We start from the raw sequence: 24,925 nt of genomic DNA, 5'->3' as shown, positions 1-24,925 counted from the left end.
TGTTTACTCGTTTTCCCCCAGTAGTAACATCTTGCCACCAGAATATTGACATTGGTACAGTCAAGATACAAAAAGTTTCCATCACCACAAGGATCCCTCTTGTTGCCCTTTTATAGCCACACCTCCCCCCCCACCTCCTCCCACCACTAATCTGTTCTCCATTTCTGCCATTTTGTTATTTCAAAAGTGTTATATAAATGGAATCATACAGTATGTGACTTCTTGGGATTGCTTTTCTCACTCGGCATTGTTCCCCGGAGATCATCCAAGTTGTGTGTATCAATAGTTTGTTCCGTTTTATTGCAGAGTGTTCATGGTTTGTTTAACCATTCACCCTTTGAAAGACATCTGGGTGGTTTTCCTTTTGGGGTTATTATGGATAAAGCTGCTGTGAAAAATATATACGAGATTTTGTGCGAACGTAAGTTTTTATTTCTCTGGGATAATTGCCCATGAGTGCAATCATTGGGTCATATGGTAGTTGTATCTTAGTTTTATAAGAAACTGCCAAGCTGCTTTCCACAGTGGCTGTACCATTTTGTACATGCACATTTTATGGTACTTCATTCATATTGCTAAATTACTTTCAAAAAGGATTGTGTGGCCGGGCGTGGTGGCTCACGCTGGTAATGCCAGCACTTTGGAAGGCCAAGGTGGGCAGATCACTGAGGTCAGGCGTTCCAGACCAGCCTTGCCAACATGGTGAAACACTGTCTCTACTAAAGATACAAAAATTAGCTGGGCGTGATGGCGCATGCCCATAATCCCAGCTACTTGGGAGGCTGGGGCACAAGAATCGCTTGAACCACGGAGGCAGAGGTTGCAGTGAGCTGAGATCACGCCATTGCACTCCAACCTGGGCGACAGAGGGAGATTCTGTCTCAAAACAACAAAAACAAACAAAAAAACCCCACAAAAAAACCAAAAAAGATTGTGCTGAAATGCATCAACACTAAGAATGTGTGTATATACAATAATCAAACATATATACACATGCACACTATATACACACACACATTGTGGGCTTTTGAAGGACTCCTGGGTGAGGCTGTGTGGGCAGCCTTGGAACAGCCACAGTGGATCAACTGGTGCCCAGTCACACCCGTCCTGGGCTCACAGCAGTGACCCTCATGTGCACTTTTGGTCAAAGCCTGGAAGGAATCTGAATACCAAGTTTGCTCTACTGTTGGAATTTAAGTAACTTTTATTGGCCAGGTGTGGTAGCTCACGCCTGTAATCCCAGCACTTTGGGAGGCCGAGGTGGGTGGATCACCTGAGGTCAGGAGTTCAAGACCAGCCTGGCCAACATGGTGAAACCCTGTCTCTACTAAAAGTACAAAAATTAGCCAGGCCTGGTGGCGGGCATCTGTAATCCCAGCTACTCGGGAGGTTGAGGCAGGAGAATCGCTTGAACCTGGGAGAAGGAGGTTGCAGTGAGCCTAGATCGTGCCATTGCACTCCAGCCTGGGCAATGAGCAAAACTCCGTCTCAAAAAAAATAAATAAATAAAAGGCCAGGCACAGTGGCTCACGCCTGTAATCCCGGCACTTTGGGAGGCCAAGGTGGGTGGAACACGAGGTCAGGAGTTCAAGACTAGCCTGACCAACATGGTGAAAACCCATCTCTACTAAAAATACAAAAATTAGCCGGGCATGGTAGCATGCGCCTGTAGTCCCAGCTACTTGGGAGGCTGAGGCAGGAGAATAGCTTGAATCCGGGAGGCGGATGTTGCAGTGAGCCGAGATCATGCCGTTGCACTCCAACCTGGGCGACAGAGGGAGACTCTGTCTCAAAACAACAAAAACAAACAAACCCCACAAAAAAACAAAAAAGATTGTGCTGAAATGCATCAACACTAAGAATGTGTGTATATACAATAATGAAACATATATACACACACACACTATATACACACACACACACATTGTGGGCTTTTGAAGGACTCCTGGGTGAGGCTGTGTGGGCAGCCTTGGAACAGCCACGGTGGATCAACCGGTGCCCAGTCACACCCATCCTGGGCTCACAGCAGTGACCCTCGTGTGCACTTTTGGTCAAAGCCTGGAAGGAATCTGAATACCAAGTTTGCTCTACTGTTGGAATTTAAGTAACTTGTATTGGCCAGGTGTGGTAGCTCACGCCTCTAATCCCAGCACTTTGGGAGGCCGAGGTGGGTGGATCACCTGAGGTCAGGAGTTCAAGACCAGCCTGGCCAACATGGTGAAACCCTGTCTCTACTAAAAGTACAAAAATTAGCCTGGCCTGGTGGCAGGCATCTGTATCCCAGCTACTCGGGAGGTTGAGGCAGGAGAATTGCTTGAACCTGGGAGAAGGAGGTTGCAGTGAGCCAAGATCATCGTGCTATTGCACTCCAGCCTGGGCAACAAGAGCAAAACTCCGTCTCAAAAAAAAAAAAAAAAAAAAAAAAAAAGGCCGGGCACAGTGGCTCACGCCTGTAATCCCGGCACTTTGGGAGGCCAAGGTGGGCGGAACACGAGGTCAGGAGTTCAGGACTAGCCTGACCAACATGGTGAAAACCCGTCTCTACTAAAAATACAAAAATTAGCCGGGCGTGGTGGCATGCGCCTGTAGTCCCAGCTACTTGGGAGGCTGAGGCAGGAGAATAGCTTGAATCCGGGAGGTGGAGGTTGCAGTGAGCTGAGATCACGCCACTACATTCCAGCCTGGGAGACAGAGCAAGATTCCGTCTCAAAAAAAACAAAAAACAAAAAAAAAACTTTTATTGACTCCGAAATTAATGTGTGTGTATACACACACGTGCACACACACACACACACAGAGACAGAGAGAGAGAGAGGGAGGTAGTATATAAGAATCTGTAATTTTAGAGCTTGGTGGCACCCACCTGTAGTCCCAGCTACTTGGGAGGCTGAGGTGAGAGGATTGATTGAGCCCAGGAGTTCAAGGCTGCAGTGAGCCTTGATTGTGCTACTGCACTCCAGCTTGGGAGACAGAGGAGACCTTGTCTCAAAAAAACAAAAAAGAGAATATATAATTTTTTGGCCACATCCTTTTGAGTATTGGCTTTTAAAATTTAAAACTTTGTTTGCCAATTTACTAATATATTAATATTGTTACGTTGTTTTCTAAACAGATCCTTTTCAACTTCTTTCTTCATGTTGATTTTACAATAATCAAACCAAACCAATACCCTTTTCCTGTTCCCTACAGAGCTACACGCAGCAGCCCTTAGCTTCTAATTAGAGCACTGGATGAAATAGCTTTGATTTCATTCTGTTGGGCTTTGAAGTTCACCAGGTAGTGGCTTTTTTTTTTTTTTGAGACGGACTCTCGCTCTGTCACCCAGGCTGGAGTGCAGTGGCGTAATCTCGGCTCACTGCAAGCTCCGCCTCCCGGGTTCACGCCATTCTCCCGCCTCAGCTTCCTGAGTAGCTGGGACTATACAGGCGTGAGCCACCATGCCCGGCTAATTTTTTGTATTTTTAGTAGAGACGGGGTTTCACCGTGTTAGCCAGGGTGGTCTCGATCTCCTGACCTTGTGATCCGCCCGCCTTGGCCTCCCAAAGTGCTGGGATTACGGGCATGAGCCACCACGCCTGGCTTATTTTGTATTTTTAAAAATACACTCATTCATTTTAGAAAATTTGGAAAAATTTAAAAAGCACTGAGAAGAAAAAGCTGTCCATTATTATCCCATCAAATGTTTTACATTCTTGAAGTCATTTTTCTATGCATTTAGATTTTTTTAAATTGGGATATTTTACACAGGGTTCTTTTAATATTTTTATCTATCCATTTATTTTGAGACTGGGTTTTGAGACTGGCTAATTTTTCTATTTTTGGTAGAGTTGGGGTTTTGCCATGTTGCCTAGGCTGGTCTTGAACTCCTGGGCTCAATTGATCTGCCCGCCTCAAACTCCCAAAGTGCTGGGATTACAGGCGTGAGCCACTGTGCCCAGCTGAGCTTAGTTTGTTATTAATAACATTTTATTTTCACAAATATCATAATAAAGACAATAATCTCATTGTAATTTAATAATCAAACTCTTGAGAACAAATACAGTTTTCTGGGTCAAAATGCAGGTTTTAGAAGGTATAACAGATTCTGTCAAAAATCTGTTCTTGTGAATTTTTTTTTTTTTTGAGACAGAGTCTTGCTCTGTTGCCCAGGCTGTAGTGCAATGGCACGATCTCGACTCACTGCAACCTCTGCCTCCCGGGTTCAAGAGATTCTCCTGCCTCAGCCTCCTGAGTAGCTGGGATTACAGGTGCGTGCCACTACGCCTGGCTAATCTTTGTATTTTTAGTAGAGATGGGGTTTCACCATGTTGGCCAGGCTGGTCTTGAACTCTTGACCACAGGCAATCCACCCGCCTCAGCCTCCCAAAGTGCTGGGATTACAGGCATGAGCCACCATGTCCGGCCTTTTTTTTTTTTTTTTTTTTTATGAAACAGGGCCTTGCCCTGTTGTCCAGGCTGGAGTACAGTGGCTATTCACAGCTACAATCATAGCTCACTGCAGCCTGCAACTCCTGGGCTAAAGGGATCCTCCTGCCTCAGCCTCCCGTGTAGCTGGGACTACAGGTGTGCACCACCATACCCAACTAATTTTTAATTATTTTGTAGAGATGGAATCTCACTATGTTGCTCAAGCTGGTCTCAAACTCCTGGGTTCAAGCGATCTGCCCCCTTCGGGCATCCCAAAGTGTTGGAACTACAGGCATGAGCCATGGCGCCCTGCCTCCTGTGAATTCTTCATGGGCATTGAAAATGAATAAGAAACTGTTTTGCGTATGTATTGGTAGAGTAAAAGGAATGTGAGGTATGAGAACGCTATCCAAGTTCAAGCTATTACATGTTCTCTGTGTAATTTGTCCTTGTTTATTTGCATCATTTTGCAGGCCATTCATTTGCTGGTTCCTCCTTATCGCCTTGACCCTTACATGTTAGAAAGCTGCAGAATTCTGTCCTTGGGGCCAGGCACGGTGGCTCAGGCCTGTAATTCCAGCACTTTGGGAGGCTGAGGTGGGCGGATCACGAGGCCAGGAGCTCGAGACCATCCTGGCCAACATGGTGAAACCCCGTCTCTAGTAAAATACAAAAAATTAGCCGTGTGTGGTGGTGCGCACTTACAGTCCCAGCTACTTGGGAGGCTGAGGCAGGGAAATCGCTTGAACCTGGGAGGCAGAGGTTGCAGTGAGCCAAGATTTTGCCGTTGCATTCCAGCCTGGGCAACAAGAGCGAGACTCCATCTCAAAAAGAAAAAAAAGAATTCTGTCCTTGGAATTCTTTCCTATTTTCTCTATACTAACTCCCATGATAATGGTTCAGTTTCTCAGCTTCAAGTATACTGTATGCTGATCACTCCTAAGGGCTCACCTCCAGTCCAGTGCTCCCTGAACTCCTGATGTGTCTCTGCCTATTCCACACCTCCAGCTGGATGTCTGCTGGGCATCTCAAAACCTATGTGCACATCCAAACTTTTTTTTTTTTTGAGACAGCCTGTCGCCCAGGCTGGAGTGCAGTGACGTGATTTCCGCTCACTGCAACCTCCACCTCTCAGGTTCAACCAATTCTCCTGCCTCTGCCTCCTGAGTAGCTGGGATTACAGGCACCTGCCACCACACCCAGCTAATTTTTGTATTTTTAGTAGAGACTGGGTTTCACCATGTTGGCCAGGCTGGTCTCAAACTCCTGACCTCAAGTGATCCACCTGCCTCAACCTCCCAAAGTTTTGGGATTACTGGTGTGAGCCACTGCCCCTGGCCATATCCACGCTTTTTTTATCTTTCTCCTCAAACTACTTCTCCAAAGTGGTCCCCATCTCAGTAAATGGTAACTGCATCCTGCTAGTTGTTCAGATTAAAAATCTTGCAGGTTTTTTTTTTTTTTTTTTTTTTTTTTTTTTTTTTTTTTTTTATGAGACAGGATCTTTCTTATTCTGTCACCCAGGCTGGAGTGCAGTGGTGTGATCTCGGCTCACTGCAGCCTCAACCTCCCGGGCTCAAGTGATCCTCCCACCTCAGCCTCTCAGGTAGCTGGGACTATAGGCACGCCACACCATGCCTGGCTAATTTTTTTTTATTTTTTGTAGAGTTGGAGTTTCACTATGTTGCCCAGGCTGGTTTTGAGCTCCTGAGTCTCAAGTGATCTGCCCACCTCAGCCTCCCAAAGTGCTGGGATTACAGGCTTGAGCCACTGCACGCAGCCTTGCGACTCTTGACTCCTCTCTCCCATGCACTACGTCTAATATATCAGCTTTTCGAGGTACATCCGGGATCTTCCCACTTCTCACCCTCTTGGTCCAGGCCACCATCATTTATTGCTGATTATTATAATTGACTCCTAACTGGCCTCCTTCCACCTGAATCCTCCAAGTCTAGTCTCCACATAGTGCAACTGACATGTTTCACATTAGGTCACATCTCTGCTCTAAACTTCCCAATGGCTTCCCATTACAGAGTTAAAATCAGAGGCCTTAGAATGGCCTGCGCCACAGCCCTGCATAATCTCTCCGTGCACCATTTCTCCAGTCTCAACTCCTTGCACACTGGCTCCCCCTGCTGTTTCTGGACTATATCAGGCAACATCCTGCTTCAGGGCCCCTGCACCTGTTACCTGGAATGCCCTTCCTCCACAAAATTCTGCATGGCTCCCGTCCATCCTTTAATCAGGTGTTTTTTGTTTTGTTTTGCTTTGCTTTGCTTTGCTTTGTTTTGTACCAAAGTCACCTTTTCAAAGAGTCCTCCTCTGATGGCCCTATTTAAAATCATAACTCCTGACTTCTCCATGACGTTTCCTATCTCTACTTACCGACTTATTTTTCTCTAGAGCATTTTTCACCACTCAACAGACTATAAAGTTTGTTTATTTATCCACTTACCTATTTAATTATCTGTCTTCCCCCACCAGAATGTATCTGTCTTCCCCCACCATGAGAGCAGGGATTTTTTTTTTTTTTTTGTTTTTTTTTTTTTTTGGTTCTCCTTTCCCTGCCTACAACTGCAGGATCCTCATTGCCTGAAACAGTGCCTGATACATAGACAAACACTCAGTGAATTTTTTTAAATGGGTGATTGAATTCCAATTTGTGATGAGATCAACTAGAAAATCTGGATGTGCATTAGAAAAATGAGTAGCTTGTTTCCAGAAGGTAATTGAATTTTGGCACCATTGATGTCAAAGCCATCTGTGAGTTGTATTTTCATGTCTTCTCTATAGGTTCTTCTGTAAGTGACTCTTAATAGAGTAAGTGTGGCAAATTTGGGGTGCATGGAGGGAAGGCGCTTCATCATGGTAATCGCTTGTATTCAATACTCTTCTGATATTTCTTTTTTTTTCTTTTGGCAGTCTTGTTCTGTCGCTCAGGCTAGAGTGCAGTGGCACGATCTTGGCTCACTGCAACCTCCACCTCCCGGGCTCAAGTGATTCTCCTGCCTCAGCCTCCTGAGTAGCTGTGACTACAGGCGTGCGCCACCATGCCTGGCTATTTTTTGTATTTTTAGTAGAGACAGGGTTTTGCCATGTTGGCTAGGCTAGTCTCGAACTCCTATCTCAGATGATTCGGCTGCCTCAGCCTCCCTAAGTCCTGAGATTACAGGCATGAGCCACCGCGCTTGGCCTTGTCCTGGTACCTTGCCAAGCAGTGCGCAGTGGTGTTCCGTATTTCCTACATCATGTTCTTCTACTTTGGGTATAACTTACTGACTATTCCAGTACTGCGGTTCTATATGAGTCCTTCTACTTACGAATCTCTTTCATCATGGTTCTTGATCTTTTTATCTTGAAGTTCCTTTTATCCCTCCAACATTCTCTCAGTGTCTCTTCTGTAGTTTGTCTGAGTCCTTTAATATAATTCAGCATTTTCCCACGTCTTAAAGTGGTTAAATATTTAAGTTTTCTACAAAATCTAAAATATATATATCTTTGAGACAGGTTCTCACTTTGTCACCCAGACTGGAGTGCAGTGATGTGATCATGCTTCACTGCAGCCTCCAAATCCTGGGCTCAAGCAATCCTGCTGCCTCAGCCTCCAGAGTAGTTGGGACTATAGGTCCATGCCACCATGCCCAGCTAATTTTTGTACTTTTTGTGAAAACGGGGTTTCACCATGTTGCCCAGACTGGTCTCGAACTCCTGGATTCAAGTGATCTGCCCACTTCAGACTCCTAAAGAGCTGAGATTACCGGTATGAGGCACCGCACCCAGCCATAAAATACTTATTCTTTAGTTTAGTAAATGTTTTTAGAATTAGGTTAATGCTCTTCATTAAAATAGATGACCAGTGAAGGTTGTATGTCATCTAAACATAATATCAAACATAATATCAAACATATATCATAATATCAAAAAGAAAAGGAAATAAGCACTGAGAAATCCATGTAGTTCTTATAAATACTCATGACCCACTCTTGTCATTGTAAACACATGTAAATGACAAAAGTGGTTTCCATGGACTACCTGGATGTATGTGCATTCATTGGCTCACCGGATCCCCACACTGAGTTCAGCCATAGGGAAATACACATAAACATTTTAAACCTATAAAGTGCATAAGCAATATTAAGATTGTAAATATGTTTTGCTTCTAGTCTCATTCTCTATTACATCAGACTCTATATTTGCTATGCATCTTTCTACCACAAGGAATCTGGCCTTGGTACTCAGACAGACCTGAATTTGAATACTAACTAGTTTTACTGCTTACAGCCTGAGTCCTCTTTCCCATCCTCCACCTTTTAAAAATGGAGTTGATCAGCTGGGCATGGTGGCTCACAGCTGTAATCCTAGCACTTTGAGAGGCCGAGGCGGGAGGATCACTTCAGGCCAGGAGTTGGAGATCAGCCTGACCAACATAGTGTCTACAAAAAAAAAAAAAAATTTGTTGTTGAGATGGAGTCTCACCCTGTTACCCAGGCTGGAGTACAGTGGCGTGATCTTGGCTCATTGCAACCTCCACCTCCCAGGTTCTGGGAGACAGAGCAACAGAGCGAGACCCTGTCTCAAAAAAAAAAAAAAAAAAAAAAAGGCTATATGATGAACAGAAAAGATATTGGTAAGTGAAAAAAGCAGGTTACAAAACAGCATTATTTCATTCTATTTTTGTTAGTAAATTCTATACACGTATTGGCTGGGTGTGGTGGCTCACACCTGTGTGATCCCAACTACTTTGGAAGGCCACGGCGGATGGATTGCTTGTGTTTAGGAGTTTGGGACCAGCCTGGGCAACACAGTGAGACCCCATCTCTACAAAAAATAAAAAAAATAGCCAGGTGTGGTGGTGTGTGCCTATACTCTCAGCTATTCAGGGGGCTGAGGTAGGAGGATTACTTAAGCCAGGGAGGCAGAGGTTGCAGTGAGCCGAGTTTGTGCCACTGCACTCCAGCCAGGGTGACAGAGCAAGACCCTGTCTCGAAAAACATTAATTAAAAAAATTCTATATATGTATTTAATGTGTATTTCTGCATGGTGGGAAAATGAGAGATTTTAATTCCCTCTTAAATTTTAAAATGAAATGTGCTCATCTCTCTACAATGATCATGTGCTACTTGTGTCATAAAAAGTTATTAAAAATAAAAATGCAGCAGAAGTGCATCTTGGCGGTTGTTTGGTTTCATAGGGAGTGAGTTATACTTGGCACACTATGCTTTGCTCTTACCACGTGTTTCCTCTCGTGATCTGTAGAGAAGTCCTCTGAGGCAAGAAGAGGCAGAAGCTCCTAAAGGGCTGTGCCTTCACCTGTCGCCGGCATACAGCTCCACAAAGGGGCGCTCAGATGGCTATTGCTCATGCTTGGGCCACAGAACTGGTGCAGTCTCCTCATGACATCCCAAGAAGGTGGGAGGCAGGGATGGTGCTGGGACTAGTTTTCCTTTGGCAGAAGGGGAAACCAAGTCACAGAGAACCTGCCTTTTTCCTTGCGCTGCCCCTTGGTGTGGTCCTAGGGACAGGATTTTATTATTTATTTATTTATTTTTTGAGGCACAGTCTCACTCTGTCACTCAGGCTGGAGTGCAGTGGTGCAATCTCGGCTCACTGCAACCTCCACCTCCCGGGTTCAAGCGATTCTTGTGCCTCAGCCTCCCAAGTAGCTGGGATTACAGGCGCCCACCATCACATCCAGCTAATTTTTATATTTTTAGTAGAGATGGGGTTTCGCCATGTAAGCTAGGCTGGTCTCGAACTCCTGATCTCAGGTGATCTGCCTGCCTCAGTCTCCCAAAGTGTTGGGATTCTCGTGAGCCACTGCGCCTGGCCTGGGACAGAATTGTAGTCCAGATGTCATGTGCTGGCCATCACCAGGAGGTTATGTTTTGCATCTCTTCTGAGCTCACCAGCTTGGCGTGGGTATGTCGGAGCAGGACGTAGTCATGCTTGGCCAAGGGGGTGCTTAGTCCTGCCTCAGTGCCACGCACCACCCCACATTCTGCCGTTCAGGACCTGGCCAGGCTCACTGAGGTTCTCACAGCCGTTTAAGGCAGGGTTGGCTTCCGCTTGTCTTTGCATTCTCTTACTTTCTGCTGCTGTTACCTCCTCTAAATTTTTCACTGAGGCCTGCTGCCTCAACTCCCTCTTGGTGAGTGTCTCTTAGGCTCAGCTCACACCTTCTCCTGCTCACCAAGACCTCACCCTGGGCCTGCCTGGTGTCTGCTGCCCCCGTGCCAATCCTCCCCACCCCAGCCGCACTCCTGCTTCCACAGCCTCCTCTGGCCTGCACCCTGCATGTGCCCTGGAGCCGCCCACTGTTCTTTCTCTGAATCAGTATCTGTGCCCTATGATTTAGTTGTGTGCTCCTCATTCTCTAATGGCAACCTCTAAATGGCCATCTTCTCTCCCCTAGAAGACTGTGGGCTCCTTGCAGGCAGATGCTGTTGATATGATGGGAACGAGAACAGTTCTGACAGGTGACTGGCACTTCTGATGTGCCAGGCCCAGGGTTGGATGATTTACCTAATTATTTCATTCCATGATGACAATAAACCTGTGTGATCCCATTTGACAGATGAAGAGGGGTTGAGTGGCTTGTCCAAGGTCACCCAGCTGGGCAGCAGTAGAGCAGGGATTCTCAGCACATCCATCTGACTATAAGCCTGTGCTTTTCACCACTGCGCAACCCTTTGTCCCTGCTTGTTGCTGGACTCACATTTCCTTGGATGTTCTTCCCGAAAGCCTCCACTGAGTCTGCTTCTTGATGGCAGAACAGCCTCCTGCTGCCATGAGAGCAGATATTACATTCTCTCCCCAAGATGCCCAGGGCCAGCTTCCTTTGTGCTCAGAGAGTGGGGTGGGCTGAGGACACTCAAAGCTTGGTGTGTTCTCCCACCTCTACTTTCTTGCCCCTGTGCACCCAGCACTGTGCCACAGCATCTCTCCCAGCCCCTTTTCCTGCGGACACCCAAGCTGCCAGAGGGTTCTCGCCAGACCCACAGGGATCCCTGAGCTGCAGGTCTGCCATCTCTCGCTAGAGTTGGTAAGAAAATGGAACCACAGTTCACCAAAAGGCCCCAAGGAGAGGCTCCGGACTGAAGACAGCGACCCCAGGTTCACACCCCCATCTGGACCTTTCCTCTCTACAGCCTCCCTCCCCTTCCCCCAATCAGAGTCTTTGCTTTGGGGCCCAAGCCCTTGGCTAAGCTCCACCCCTCTCCCAGCATCCTAAAGTTTGGGGGCTGCATTCAAGTCAGAGATTTCCAAGTAGGGGGTGTGTTGGAGGGACTTCTGAGGGCAGCTTGTCCTGGAAGAATGGGGGAAAGGCGGCATGTATTGCTGTCCCTGAGGACATCTGTGTAGCTCCCTGGGAGACCCTCTGCCCTTTCCCCCTCCCACCAGCCCGGCGAGCAGGGACCAAGCCTGCTTATTATCACCTGACGCTGCGCAGCCACTGATCCCATTGGTGGAGCCAGATTCGGTCTGGCTCTCTCGTTCTTTCTCCCTTCTCTGCCTCTCTCTCCTCCACGCTGCTTTGATTTCTCTCTTGCCTCTCTCCTTGCGCTGCTCAGCTGGGAACATCGTCTCACCAGGGGCAGCAGCGACGCGCTGCACAGCCAGACAGGAGCTGGCTGCGGGGCATGGAAGCAGCCTCCTTGGCAGCCGGGAGAGGAGCGAGCGCACACCACTGCCTGTGACCCAGGCATCCGGCTGCTGTCCCCTGCCTGGGAGCTCATCCACACAGAGGTCTCTCCCTCTCCTCCCTGCCAGCTTTTCCTCTGCAGAGCCTAGTGGAGCCAGGTGAGTACCCTTCCTTCCTGGAACCTGCTGCTGTTGATCCTGAGTAGCCGGGAGCTAGGGGCACTAGGGTCCTGCCACCACCCAGGGTCCTGCCCACCTGGACTGCCAGGCCTGACGACCTTGTCCCCTCTCCCCCAGGCCTTTGGCAAAGTGGTTAATGGCTGAATCCAGTCTCTGGGGCACCACAGTTAGTCACCCCGTGACCATTCTGCTGCAGTCAGCGATGCCAACAGGGACAGCAAGGTGGGGGAAGCATTCCCTGTGGCAGGGTGGCTGTTCTGAGTGGGCATGGGGAAGGGGCACCGGTGTGCGCGGTGTGTGTGTGTGCGTGCTTGCGAGTTGGCTGGAAGCTTGCTGGCGCAGATAGGTCCATCTGCCCGCAGTCATGCTCATGTCTGGGTTTTTCATGGTGTGAGGCATGTCTAGAAACATATCTTTCTGGCACACGTGAGGTACATGTGTGCAGGGGACTTATTTGAGTAGCCTGTGGGTGTGCGTGGGTGGGGACACTATGAGGCAGTATATTTAGGGGTAACCATGTCCCTTTTCATGTGTGTGGGAGTGTATGCAGACAGGGGCTTTCTATATGGGGAGGTGAGACCCAGAGCAGAATGGGGTGGATAAAGAGAAGAGGGGGCAGAAACCATTGTCTGTGGGCAGAGCCATGTAGGTGCACAAACCTGTTGGCATGAAGATTCGAGGCTGGCAGAGTGTGGCCAGAGGCAAACACATTTTCAAAGTCTGTCTTTGAGCCTGGAGATGATTCGAGAGAGAATACCAGACTTCGGGCGGGGGCTGCTGTGTGTATGAACACACATGTGTGTGCAGGCAGGCGTGTGGGTTGCGTGCCTTCTTGTGGAGGTGGCACGCACTCATGTTGGTGCCTGTGGCATCCTTTTTTCCCCAAATATGGCTTGTGAGGAAGTGTGCGTGGATGTGTGTGTGCGTGAGCCTGTGGACATGAACATGTCTGGGTGTGCATGGAGGTGACAGCTTGAAAAGGGAAAACTGTGGGGCATTCTTAGAATGTGGAAGGTGGCAGGAGGCACCTGAATGTGGAGATGGGCGTGTGGGAGTGAGGACGTCTGCGGAGGTGTGGGACGTGGGTGGGTGGGCACTCTTGGCGCATGTGTGTATGCGCGTGCGTGCCTGCCTGTGTGTGGGTGTGTACATGCCTGTCTTGGGGTGGATCCACACAGGAGTGTGGGTGTTTCTCGGTTGTTGCCTCAACCTGTCCCTCACACCCTGCCCTCCCCAGTCTTCTGGGTGTAGAGAACTTGGGTTCACACCCACCCTTCTGTCCACCCCAGCTCACTCACTGCCGCCCTCCCAAGCTAGGGTGGGGATGTCATCTCAGCTTTCCCAGAACCGTAGGGAGGGAGGGACAAGCAGGCACCCAGGTCCTGGAGACCCCTACCACCGAACACAGCTGCCCCTATTTCTAGGAGGACTCCAAGGAGAGGCAGGAATAGTGCCTGCTCATGGGACGAGTGTGGGCTGCCTCCGAGCATGTGGGTGGGTGCCGCTCAGGGCCTCTTGGGTAGGATTGTGTCTGTGTTCGTGTGCGTGGGTGTGTGTGTGTGTGGGGGGGGGCACATGTGTGTCTCCCTGGGAGCTTTTCACCAGGATCCCAAGAGATGGTAACTCCCCACTACTCCACACCTGTCCCCATGAATTACAAACTGGTTTATTATGGTAGGGTTGTTTCCAGACACCCAATCCCATCTGCCTGATTTTGGGGTGGGCCTGGTAGCACCCCCATGCTTATTTACCATAGGATTCCCCATGCACAAAGCCACCGGCATTTGGCTCTGGGGTGGGAGGCTAAGATGAAACAGGACTCGAGTGACACCTGGGGCAGGTAAGGACCATCACCTTTAGCCTTCACCCTGTACTTGCCATCCAGGCAACTCACAGGTTAATACAGAGGTGCCAGGCTCTGGAGCAAGCTTAATTGACAGGAAGGTGTGGGCTGGATCCTCTGGAAGCTATAAATAAAAGTACCTGCTTTTGCAGGCACAAGATGCCCTCACCACTAGCTCCTGGGCAAGGGGAGGAGAAAAAGAGGGGAGAAAGAAGAGAAGGAGGTGACATTTAGAAAAATGAGGGGTGCCAGGAGCTGGGATGGAGGAAGGGATTGGAAAGCAGGAGACCAAATGCCCCTGAAGAATGCCCCACCCACATCTGTGGTCCCCTCCCAGACGCTGTCACTCCCCTTCCCTTCGTTCTTCCCCATCCCGGAGCTAGGCCAGCCAGGCCAGAGTCAGCTCTTCCCAGCTAAAGCACACATGAGAGTGACCGTGATGAGGTCCTCTCATACCTGGACGAGCAGAAGACATCAGGGGAGAACCAAAGGAGTAAGACAGGGAGGGGAGAGAAAATGCAGTTGCTTGAAAGGAAATGATGGAAGGAGGAAAAATACAGGGTGGAAACACCATGGGTACCCATGCATGCACACACACCACACGTGTGCCCCTCCACCCCCACACATGAGGGGACACTATCTTAGCTTAGTGATCAAGAGCTTGGGTGCTGGAGTTCAAATCATTTGCTCTCTGTGTGGCCTTGGGCATGTTAGTACTTCCCCAACCTCAGTTGCCTCATCTGTAAAATGGAGATAATATGATAGTGTGTGCCTACTTCCAAGATTGCATGAAATGTCTGTGAAATTATGAGCACATGGCTGGCCCCTAATAGATGTTAATGTTAAAAGTCATGATTGAAAGGAGTCAAGAGAAGATTGGCCGAAACAGAAAGAGGGATCGTCAAAAAAAGTTATGGGTGGAAAAAGAGCTTGAAGCTGGCTGTGCCGCGTACCCCTCCCACCACGAATGTGTCCACATGCACCAACGTGGCACTTGTCCTTCCAGCCATGTACCGCGGCAACCCTTGCTGACCCCAGTGAGGAGAGAGGCCTGAATCCGAGGGCCCTGGCACCTGTGAGCTCTTGGCTGTCACCTGCCCCAAGCCTCGCACCTCCGCTCCACAGCAGGTGCTTCCTGCGTTTCCTCTGCCTCTCACCCGTCCTCTCCACCCCCACCCCTTTCTCTTTTCACGCCTGCTGGCTGAGGGCCCCCTCCCTCCTCGGCTCCATCTGCTGCAAATCTGTCCCCGCCCGGCTTTGCAGCGTTCCCACTGCCTCTGCCACCTGTCAGGTGCCGTCTGCTCTGCAGACCCCGCCGAGGAGAGCAAAGAGCCCCCCGGGCAGGCACCCCATTCCACCCTCCATCATCCTTCTCCAGCCTCCCCTGTGTAGTCTTTTCCATCTGGTTCATGAGGCATGTGGATTCCAGGGGTCCTTGAGGTTCCGCCTCGAAAGGGATATTGGGAGGAGGACATTCCAGAAAGCTCACTGGGGGCAAGGGAGGTACTGACCCTTTCCCTCCTCCTCAGTCCCCACAGGAGGCAACCCTGACAGGAGCATGGAGCTGCTGTCCACGCCCCACAGCATTGAGATCAACAACATCACCTGCGACTCCTTCCGCATCTCCTGGGCCATGGAGGACAGTGACCTGGAGAGGGTCACTCATTACTTCATTGACCTTAACAAGAAGGAGAACAAGAATTCCAATAAGTTCAAGCACCGGGTGAGTAGAAGGTGTCCCGGGAGCCCCTCCCCAGCTCCTGTTCCTGAAAGAGGCCGGATAAGGGAACACCTGGAAGTGATGGCTTGGAGTCAGAGGCTGGTTAAAATCCACACTTTTCTTCCTATGTCATTTTGGGAAAGTTACTTGACCTCTCTGGGCCTGAGCTCCTTCCCTGGTGAAGAGGGAATAACAATGCCAAGCCTCACAGGGTCGTGGAGAGGATGCAGTGAGTCATGTTTGCGTGGTGCTTGGCCCGGCGCCTAGCACAGAGGGAGCGTTGTTATCAGCACCACAACTGAGACTTCAGGCAGGGGCAGAGAGCCCGGGTGGGGTGGGGCCGCAGGCATTGCCTATGGGGATGACGTCTCAAGCCCCGGCTCAGGGCACAGCCTCGCTGTTGGCTGGGTGGGCCACATGGGCCTCGGTCGGGGTGGGGCCCTTTTGCTGTGGCCTCAGTTCTCCCTCTCAGGCCCCTCACCTGCTGGCCTGCCATTTGCTTGGCTTAGAAAAGGAATGGGAGAGAGTCCTCCATGGACGTGTCCTTTCCTGGGGTTAAAAGCCAGTGTGGGGGTGGGTGGGAGGAAGCCCCCCATCCTCTCAAGCTGGCAGAGGCAGGGGGAGTGAGGCGGCCAGCTGGCTCCCAGGCCGACGGCACCGGCGTGGGTTACTCACCGGCTCTCTTTCTCTGGAACCGGCTCTCCTGATCTGGGTGTCTTTTGGCAGGCCAGTTGCCACGGTGACGTGAATGTTCAACACCACCCCCTTAACCCTCCCCCCCAAAGAATAAGGCATATTTTCCCTTCCTCCCTGGCTTCTCAGCATTTGCCGTTGCCGTGGAGACGGCACTGCAGTGTGCAGAGCTCTCAAAGTCTCCTTAAAAAATGAAGGCCTTGCCGCCCTCAACTTTGTGGCTTTTCCCCTCTGTTCCCAAGAGAACGGGGTGTCAGGGGGGTTCGAGGAGGTGCCAAGGCTGTGGAGTGTCTGTGTGGCCTTCCCAGGAAAATGGTGGCCAGGGTATGGAGCCATTGGATCCTCAAGATTGGTCCTGCTCAGGAGAAACAGGGCTATCTGGGGAGTGGGGATTCTGGGGTGATGCCCAGATCGGGCATGAACCCCTGTTTGACGCCCGGCTCTCTGTTTGTACCCTGTTTCTCAGGACGTCCCCACCAAGCTCGTGGCCAAGGCAGTGCCGCTGCCCATGACGGTGAGAGGCCACTGGTTCCTGAGCCCCCGCACAGAGTACAGCGTGGCCGTGCAGACGGCAGTGAAGCAGAGCGACGGGGAGTACCTGGTGTCCGGCTGGAGCGAGACGGTGGAGTTCTGCACTGGGGGTGAGGCCCTGCTGTCACACCCCTGTCCTGCTGCTTGGCACCTCAGGCTTAGCTGTGGTCAAGGCGGGGCTTCCTCGTAGTCCAGCAAACACTGATGAACACCTTCTGTCCACCAGGCAGCATGCTTGGGCCACAGGGGAGATGCACGGGCATGACACCCTCCCTGCCTCCAGGAGCCCGCCCTTTCTCTTCTCTCACTGGAGGCAAATGCGAACCCCACTAATCATGTTGGCAAGACCACTTCCATTAAGAAAGGGAGTTACTTTTCTGGCTCGGTACCAGATCACAGGCATCTTTTAAACATTGTGGTCAAATGTGCATGATGTAAAATTTGCCATCTTGACCATTTTGAAGTGTACAGTTCAATGGTATTAAGTATATTCACATTGTTGTGCAGCCAATCTCCAGAACATTTTTTCTTGGAAAACCAAAACTCTATACCCATTAAATAACCACCCCCCATTTCCCTCTGCTAGCCACCATTCTACTTTCTGTTTCTATGAATATGACTCCTCTAGGTATCTCACATCAGTACAATTGTACAGGATTTGTCTTTTTGTGACTGGAATATACCAGAATTTCCTTCCTTTTTAAAACTGGATAGTATTTCATTGTATGGCTAGATCGCATTTTGCTTAATGAATTATTCGTCAATGTGCACTTGGTGAGGCAATCACATTTCACTTGTTCTGAGCCTTCACGTAGCCTGGGAAAATGGCCCCTGGTCAATGGCCCTGCAAACTCTCTTAGCAGAACTTAACTTGTAGACTCCAGCACAAACAAACAGTGGGCTTATGTGTGCTTGGTCACTCGTGACTCAGGGTCTGCCCCCACAAGATTGCATCTTTTGGTGTTCACGGTGAGAGCTGCTCCAGATCTCTCTGTCACACGGAAGGGACACGGAACATTCTCAGCCCCAGGCCTCTGAGGCTGCTGGCTCCATCCTTTGCCAAGATTTATGCCCCAAGTCTCCTTGAGCTGCTGTTGTCTTTTGAGTGGTGCTTTTTCTTTTTTTTCTCCTTCTGCCTTTTTTTTTTTTTTTTTTGAGATAGAGTCTTGCTCTTGTCACCTCCTGGCTGGAGTGCGGTGGCGTGATCTCAGCTCACTGCAATCTCCGCCTCCTGGGTTCAAGTGATTCTCCTGCCTCAGCCTCCTGAGTAGCTGGGATTGCAGATGCCCACCACCACACCTGGCTATATATATATATATACATATATATATTTTTTTTTTTTTTTTGGTATTTTATTAGAGATGGGGTTTCACCATGTTGGCCAGGCTGGTCTTGAACTCCTGACCTCAGGTGATCTGTCTGCCTTGGCCTCCCAAAGTGCTGTGATTACAGGTGTGAGCCACCATGCCTGGCCTTTTTTTATTTTTATTTTTTGAGACAGGGTCTTGCTCTGTTGCCCAGGTTGGAGTGCAGTGGTGTGATCATGGCTCACTGCAGCCTCAACAGCCTCCTCCCCATGAGCCCAAGCCATCCTCCCTCCTCAGCTTCCTGGCCTCCTGAGTAGCTGGAACTACAGGCACATGCCACCACTTCTGGCTAATTTTTGATACTTTTTGTAGAGATGGGGTTTTTCCATGTTGGTCAGGCTAGTCTCAAACTCCTGGGCTCAAGTGATCTTCTGCCTCCCAAGTGATCTTTTCGGCCTCCCAAAGTGCTGGGATCACAGGCGTGAGCCACTGCTGCTGGTTGAGTGGTGTTTTTTCTTAGTTCTGATGCAGAACCCCACTCCCTGGAGGCCTCTTGCTCCTAGTGGGGAAAGCTTCTTGGTTTACCCCTGAGACCTCCATGTGCAGTGGGCATTTAATTCAAATTGGAGATCTGTCTGCAATCCCATCCACACTCCTCTCTCCAAATCAAGCACCCTGGCCAGGGATGCAGCCACAAGGAGGGAAGGCCAGCTTCTTCTAATTTGTACCAAGGAGCTGTATGTGCCAGCAGCAGCCTTGCTGGGGCCCCAGGGTTCAATGTTGCTATCTTGTTTCCAGCCTTCCCTGTTTCTCCTGAGATGCTCAAGCTGAGAGCCATTGCTCCAGATCCAGGACTGCCTAAACATTGCCTGGGCTCAGTTCTCCCTAGACCCTCAGGAGCCCTCACCTGTAATTACAGCTGGCTTCCATGGGGGTGGTGTGGGCAGCCTCCTATCTACTGGATTTGAGAGGCTTTCCCGAAAGGACCTCAAGCCCTCCCCTCTCAAGTCTTCCTTTTTCCCATGGGTCCTCTTTTCACAGGAGGACGGCCTGGGATCACAGTCCCTGGGGACCCTGGCAGGATAACTGGGCAGCCCTCTGCCTTTTTCTGACCCGGAAAGCCCCAAGCCTCTGGCAATGTGGTTGCAGAGGTGATGAGGACAGACAGCATGCAGCGCTCTGTGTTTCCAGCAGAGGCCAGCTGGCCTGTTCCTATCTGAGTTTAAGGTTCTGCGACTGTCTAGTCGCCCCTGCTGCTCTGGCAGACAGAGGTTGGCTGGCACGCACAGTATGGGGTGGGGTGGGGACAGGAGGTGTTTGTGCTCCTCAGCTGGCCCTCGGCTCACCCACCGCATCTGGGATTTTGCAGATTATGCCAAGGAGCACCTGGCTCAGCTGCAGGAGAAAGCGGAGCAGATCGCAGGCCGCATGCTCCGCTTCTCCGTCTTCTACCGCAACCATCACAAGGAGTACTTCCAGCATGCCAGGTATGAGCGTGGGATCCCAGCTGGACCCACCAGGCCTCTCCTCCCTCCCAGCCCTTCCTGCTCCTGTCCTGGCTGTCTGAGGTCACCCCCACCCTCGTGGCTGCCAGTCCCTCCTCTAGGGTTGACATGTCCTGACATCACCAGGCTGGCTCTGAAGAGACTGCTACTTTGGGGATTGGGCTCAGGGAATATCAAGGGCTCTGGGGACAGGGCCTTCTGCAAGAGTGTTGTACTAATGAGCCTGGGAGAATGAGGTCTGGGTTTGCTCCCGCTCTGGGACAGTTCCTTTCACGGGGGTCTACCACCACAGGTCTCTCTGATTCAGGCCCTGGGGCCAAAGGGAAGGTGGCAGGGAGTGCACAAAATGAGTGTTCTGATCATAAAGGGTTCGAGGAAGCACCCAGCTCATCGGTTTTCAAACTGGGTGCTCCCTCCAGGGAGACGTGACAGTGAACCCCTTAGAATGCTGCCATGGGGTTGGGGGGAACAGAGGATGAGGCTTGGTGGGCCCCACACCTGATGTCCAGCCAAAGCAGCCTCAGTTTTATTCGCCTGTGACCCTTCCACCTATAATTTCTTTTGGGGAAAAAAAGAGAGAGTTGCTGCAGTCCAAAAGTGTTTGAAAAATGGTGATCTGATCCAACACCCTTGGCCTACAGAAGAGGAGCCTGAGGCCCAGAGGGAAGCGGCTTGTTCATTCGAGCCAGGGAGTCACTTGTCACTGAGGACAGGCAGGACCAGGCAAGAGTGAGGCAGGACCAGGAGTACCCACCCTCCCCGGGCCCTGCTGGAAAGTGCTCCAAGGCCACATCCTTCTGAGGCTCAGCCAGGGCAAGCAGCTGCTCTTTTTTTTTTTTTTTTTTTTGAGACAGTCTTTCTCTGTCACTCAGGCTGGAGTGCAGGGGTGCAGTCTCCACTCATTGCAACCTCTGCCTTCTGGGTTAAAATGATTCTCCCGCCTCAGCCTCTTGAGTAGCTGGGACCACGAGTGTGCGCCACCATGCCCGGCTAATTTTTGTATTTTTAATGAAGTGGGGTTTCACCATGTTGGCCAGGCTGGTCTCAAACTCCTGACCTCACGTGATCGGCCCACCTCGGCCTCCCAAGGTGCTGGGATTACAGGCATGAGCCACCATGCCCGGCCTCTGTCTGTCTTTATCCTTACAGTCAGGGCAGTTTTAACCTCAGGGCAGTGAGGACCTTGGGAGTCTTTGGGGTTTGTATTAAAGAAGCAAGGCCTGCTTGGTGGCTCAAGCCTGTAATCCCACCACTTTGGGAGGCTGAGATGGGATCTCTTGAGCCCAAGAGTTCAAGACTAGCCTGAGCAACATAGTGAGACCCCGGTCTCTACAAAAAATTTAAAGAATTAGCCGGGTATGGATCGCTTGAGCCCAGGAGTTCAAGCTTGCAGTGAGCTGGGATTGCATCACTGCACTCCAGCCTGGAAAGCAAGTCAGTGGCCCAGTTTGGGCTCCTTTATCAGCGAGAATGGGAGAGATAGGGAGCACTCATGGGTGCCAGGCACCTTACTTGGTGCCAGGATGTAAAGATAAAGGCACAGTTCACCGTTTTGAGAACCTCAGAATCCAGTCAGAGAGACAGTATGGAAAGATTTCATGTAAAAAGTACGTGTAATTGTTGAGCACAGTTCAGTGCCCTGGCCAGGTGAAGTGGCTCACACCTGCAATCCTTGCACTTTGGGAGGCCAAAGCAGGAGGATCACTTGAGGCCAGGAGTTCAAGTCCAGCCTAGGCAACATAGTGAGAAGATCGGGTGTCCTGCACATAGTAGGCAGCCAAAAATTTGTCAAGTGCAGGTGTCTGCTGTTACTGGGAGGTTTTAGAGGGGGGCAGACACTTGACTGAAGCTTGAAGGCTGATTAGAAGTTTGCCAAGCCAGACGGAGGAAGGTGGAGAGGGCGGTCAGTGCAGCAGAGGGAAGAGTCCTGCATAGGGGTCACAGAGGCAGGAGACTGCGTGTCCAGGGGCTGGGTAAGTGGGTGGGGTGGCAGGAGATGGGGAGTGGCAAGGAGACCACAGAGATCAGATCATGAGCCGCCGTGCTTTTCACACACACCCCATCAAAGGGTTTCAAGCCGGGGAGTGACAGCTTCATATCTCTTCTCTGAGAAAGAGTGGGCTGGTTGAATCCCTCTCCAGGGCCCTCCCTGCTCTTGCATTCTGGAATGTTCTATTTGCGACTAGTGGAGGCGGCTGGGGGAGGGCTGGGAGCTGGGCTGGCTCCCTCCCTCCTTGACCACACGCAGCAGCCAAGCCTCAGCCCGGCTCACCAGCCGCATCTTCTCTTCCTTTTGGCGTGTCTCCCTGGGGTGGGCAGGACCCACTGCGGGAATATGCTGCAGCCTTACCTGAAGGATAACAGCGGCAGCCACGGCTCCCCCACCAGCGGTATGCTCCATGGGGTCTTCTTCAGCTGCAACACGGAGTTCAACACGGGCCAGCCCCCGCAGGACTCCCCCTACGGCCGCTGGCGCTTCCAGATCCCAGCTCAGCGCCTCTTCAATCCCAGCACCAACCTCTACTTTGCGGACTTCTACTGCATGTACACGGCCTACCACTACGCTATCCTGGTGCTGGCGCCCAAAGGCTCCCTGGGGGACCGCTTCTGCCGCGACCGCCTGCCCCTCCTGGACATTGCTTGCAACAAGTTCCTGACCTGCAGCGTGGAGGACGGGGAGCTGGTCTTCCGCCATGCCCAGGACCTCATCCTGGAGATCATCTACACCGAGCCCGTCGACCTGTCCCTGGGCACCCTCGGGGAGATCAGTGGGCACCAGCTCATGAGCCTGTCTACTGCCGACGCCAAGAAAGACCCCAGCTGCAAGACCTGCAACATCAGCGTGGGCCGCTAGGGACTCCTGGGGAGCTGGGGGGCGAGGGAGAGATGAGCGGAAGGTGGAGGTGGGTAGCCCAGGTTCAGGGAGCTGGTTTTCTCTCTCCTGCCCCCCTGCTCCCTCCACTCTGCCCAGCTGCCCTCCCCTCGCCCCTTGCCATTGGAGGCAACAGATGGTGGTCCTCTTGGTAAGTGTGGCCCACCCCCAGCCTGGTGGACGTGGAAAGGCTTCTCAGCCTCTGTAGTTGGCAGCTGGGCTGGACTTCTGGAGAACTTCCCCTTTCCTCTGGTTTTCTTGCCCTACTGTTCTTTGCCTCATCCAGGTCTCTATCTCCCAAAGACCTGCCCACCTCCTGGGATCTCCCAGGGAAGCCCCTCTGGGCCAAAGCCCACGTGTAGCTTGGCTGCTTCCAGAAGAGATGCAGAGAGCTGTGGGGCGATCTTTCTTAGTCCCACTCACCCCACTCAGGGCCAACCACAGAATGCCCCCTCCCTGCTGAGCTGGGTCTCTGGGGCTTCCCACTCCAGGCCCGGATCCCTTCCTTCTATAAATAGTCTCCTGCACCACCGTGACTCCCTGGCTGCTCCTTGCCCCAAAGAACCCTCTTCCTGCATGGGAGAGCTGTCCCTCCTTCTCCACCTGCCCACCGGGACACTCCCCCTGCTCCCTAGAAAGGAACTCTCTTTCTTCTCTTGGCAATGGAGGCGTCAGGCTGTCAGATGTTCCTTCCTTCCATACCCCAGCATACCTTCTCCTTGCTTAGAGTGCAGGGGTCTGAGACAGCAGCCACTGGGGTTGAGGAGGGGGAGGAGACCCCTGAGACCCAGAGGTGCCCCTTCCTTAGCTGGGAGTGGGCCACGTCATGCTCTGCTGGGGCCTGGCATGGAACGTGAGACCTGTAAGCTGTCCCGCGGGGCCCCAGCACCCCGCCCAGCTGTGCACTTTGCTCACTCGCTCTGCCACGGTGCCATGGCTGTACTGTGCCCGTGCGTGACCTGGACTGTGGACCCTCTGCTGCTCCACCTCTCCCCTGCCCACTGGCTCTGTCTGCTCTCCTGCCACCCTGCTGGCCGGGAGCCCCTCCCCGGGGAGTTCTTGGTCCTTCCCGGGCCTCCTTGTGTTTTTGCCTCATTCCTACTGTCGCACAGGTCACGAGGGTGGACTCCCTACGATCAACAAAGCAAACAGAGAGCCTGTGGGAGGGGCTGACAGCAGCAGCCGGCTGTTTGGGGGATGACGGAGGTGACATCAGGCGGAGGAGAGTGCAGCCTCACAGTGACTTTCTCAGAGGTGACAGAGATGATGGATGAGCGGCTGGATTTCTGTGAAGGATGGAAGCAGCAGCGGGCTGGCAAGGCCATACCTCGGTGAGGGGCAGGTGGACAATGGTCACCTCTCTGTAGCCAGGGGCAGTTGTGTGGCCAGCTGTCTCTCTGGGATGAGTCAGGAGGCCTGGAGGCTTGGGGAGAGGTGTGGAGAAGGAGAGAACATGGCCCAGGCCCTTTCCTTCCCCCGTGCTGACAGCATTGCTGTGGGGGTGGCCCACTGCCCTCCCCTGGCCCTCATGTCCCCCCGGGGCTGGGGTCCGCCTGCCTGTGCTGTGCTTGCGACGTGCATCAATAAACCACCATGGCCTGAGGGCCCTGCTCGTCTCAGTCCATTTGAGCTGCTGTAACAAAATACCACACATCGGGTGGCTCAGAAACCGCAGATTCATTTCTCATAGTTCTGGAGACTCAGGAGGTCGAGATCAAGGTGGTGGCAGAAGCGGTGTCTGGTGAGGGCCTGCTTCACAGATGGCTCTTTTCACTGGGTCCTCACAGGGTGAAAGGGACTAGCAAGATCTCTTGCCCCTCCTTTTTTTTTTTTTTTTTTTTTTTTTTGTAGACATAGAGGGTTTCACCTTGTTGCCCAGGCTGCCCTCAAACTCCTGGCCTCAACTGATCGTCCCACCTAGGCCTCCCAAAGTGCTTGGGATTACAGGCATGAGCCACTGCTCTGGGCCATCTTGGGCCCCTTTCAGAAAGGCACTAATCCCATTCATGTGGCCCCACCCTCATGACTTCATTGCCTTCCAAGGCCCCGCTTCCTAAAACCATCACCTTGGGGTTAGAATTTCCACCTAGAGCTGGGCAAGGTGGCTCACGCCTGTAATCCCAGCATTTTGGGAGGCTGAGGCAGGTGGATCACTGGAGGTCAGGGGTTCAAGACCAGCCTGGCCAATATGGTGAAACCCTGTCTCTACTAAAAATACAAAATTAG

The 24,925-nt window shown here is 51.4% G+C and overlaps 1 protein-coding gene across 2 annotated transcripts; it reads left to right on the top strand.

Annotated features, from left to right (window-relative positions):
- The first annotated feature begins 11,670 nt into the window (after nt 1-11,670).
- PHYHIP (phytanoyl-CoA 2-hydroxylase interacting protein) lies at nt 11,671-24,321 on the top strand. 2 transcript variants are annotated; one of them, XM_030816944.1, is made up of 5 exons: nt 11,671-12,207; nt 15,610-15,794; nt 16,951-17,125; nt 19,692-19,809; nt 22,147-24,319. In XM_030816944.1, exons 2-5 carry the CDS (start codon nt 15,630-15,632, stop codon nt 22,679-22,681), a joined length of 993 nt encoding a protein of 330 aa, XP_030672804.1. In that variant the 5' UTR covers nt 11,671-12,207; nt 15,610-15,629; the 3' UTR covers nt 22,682-24,319. The 2 variants fall into 2 exon arrangements, with proteins under 2 accessions (XP_030672804.1, XP_030672805.1); XM_030816945.1 differs by having other exon boundaries at nt 12,106-12,207; nt 15,601-15,794; nt 22,147-24,321.
- The last annotated feature ends 604 nt before the right edge of the window (nt 24,322-24,925 follow it).

Source organism: Nomascus leucogenys, chromosome 8, assembly GCF_006542625.1.
Source record: "Nomascus leucogenys isolate Asia chromosome 8, Asia_NLE_v1, whole genome shotgun sequence".
Classification (NCBI taxonomy): Eukaryota; Metazoa; Chordata; class Mammalia; order Primates; family Hylobatidae; genus Nomascus; species Nomascus leucogenys.
This window is presented reverse-complemented; position numbering and strand designations above follow the sequence as displayed.

Coding starts and splice junctions, on each gene's coding strand:
- PHYHIP (XM_030816945.1), top strand. CDS start 15,630: ATGGAGCTGCTGTCCACGCCCCACAGCATTGAGATCAACAACATCACC. Junction 15,795..16,950: donor CCAATAAGTTCAAGCACCGG/GTGAGTAGAAGG, acceptor CCTGTTTCTCAG/GACGTCCCCACCAAGCTCGT. Junction 17,126..19,691: donor GGTGGAGTTCTGCACTGGGG/GTGAGGCCCTGC, acceptor GGGATTTTGCAG/ATTATGCCAAGGAGCACCTG.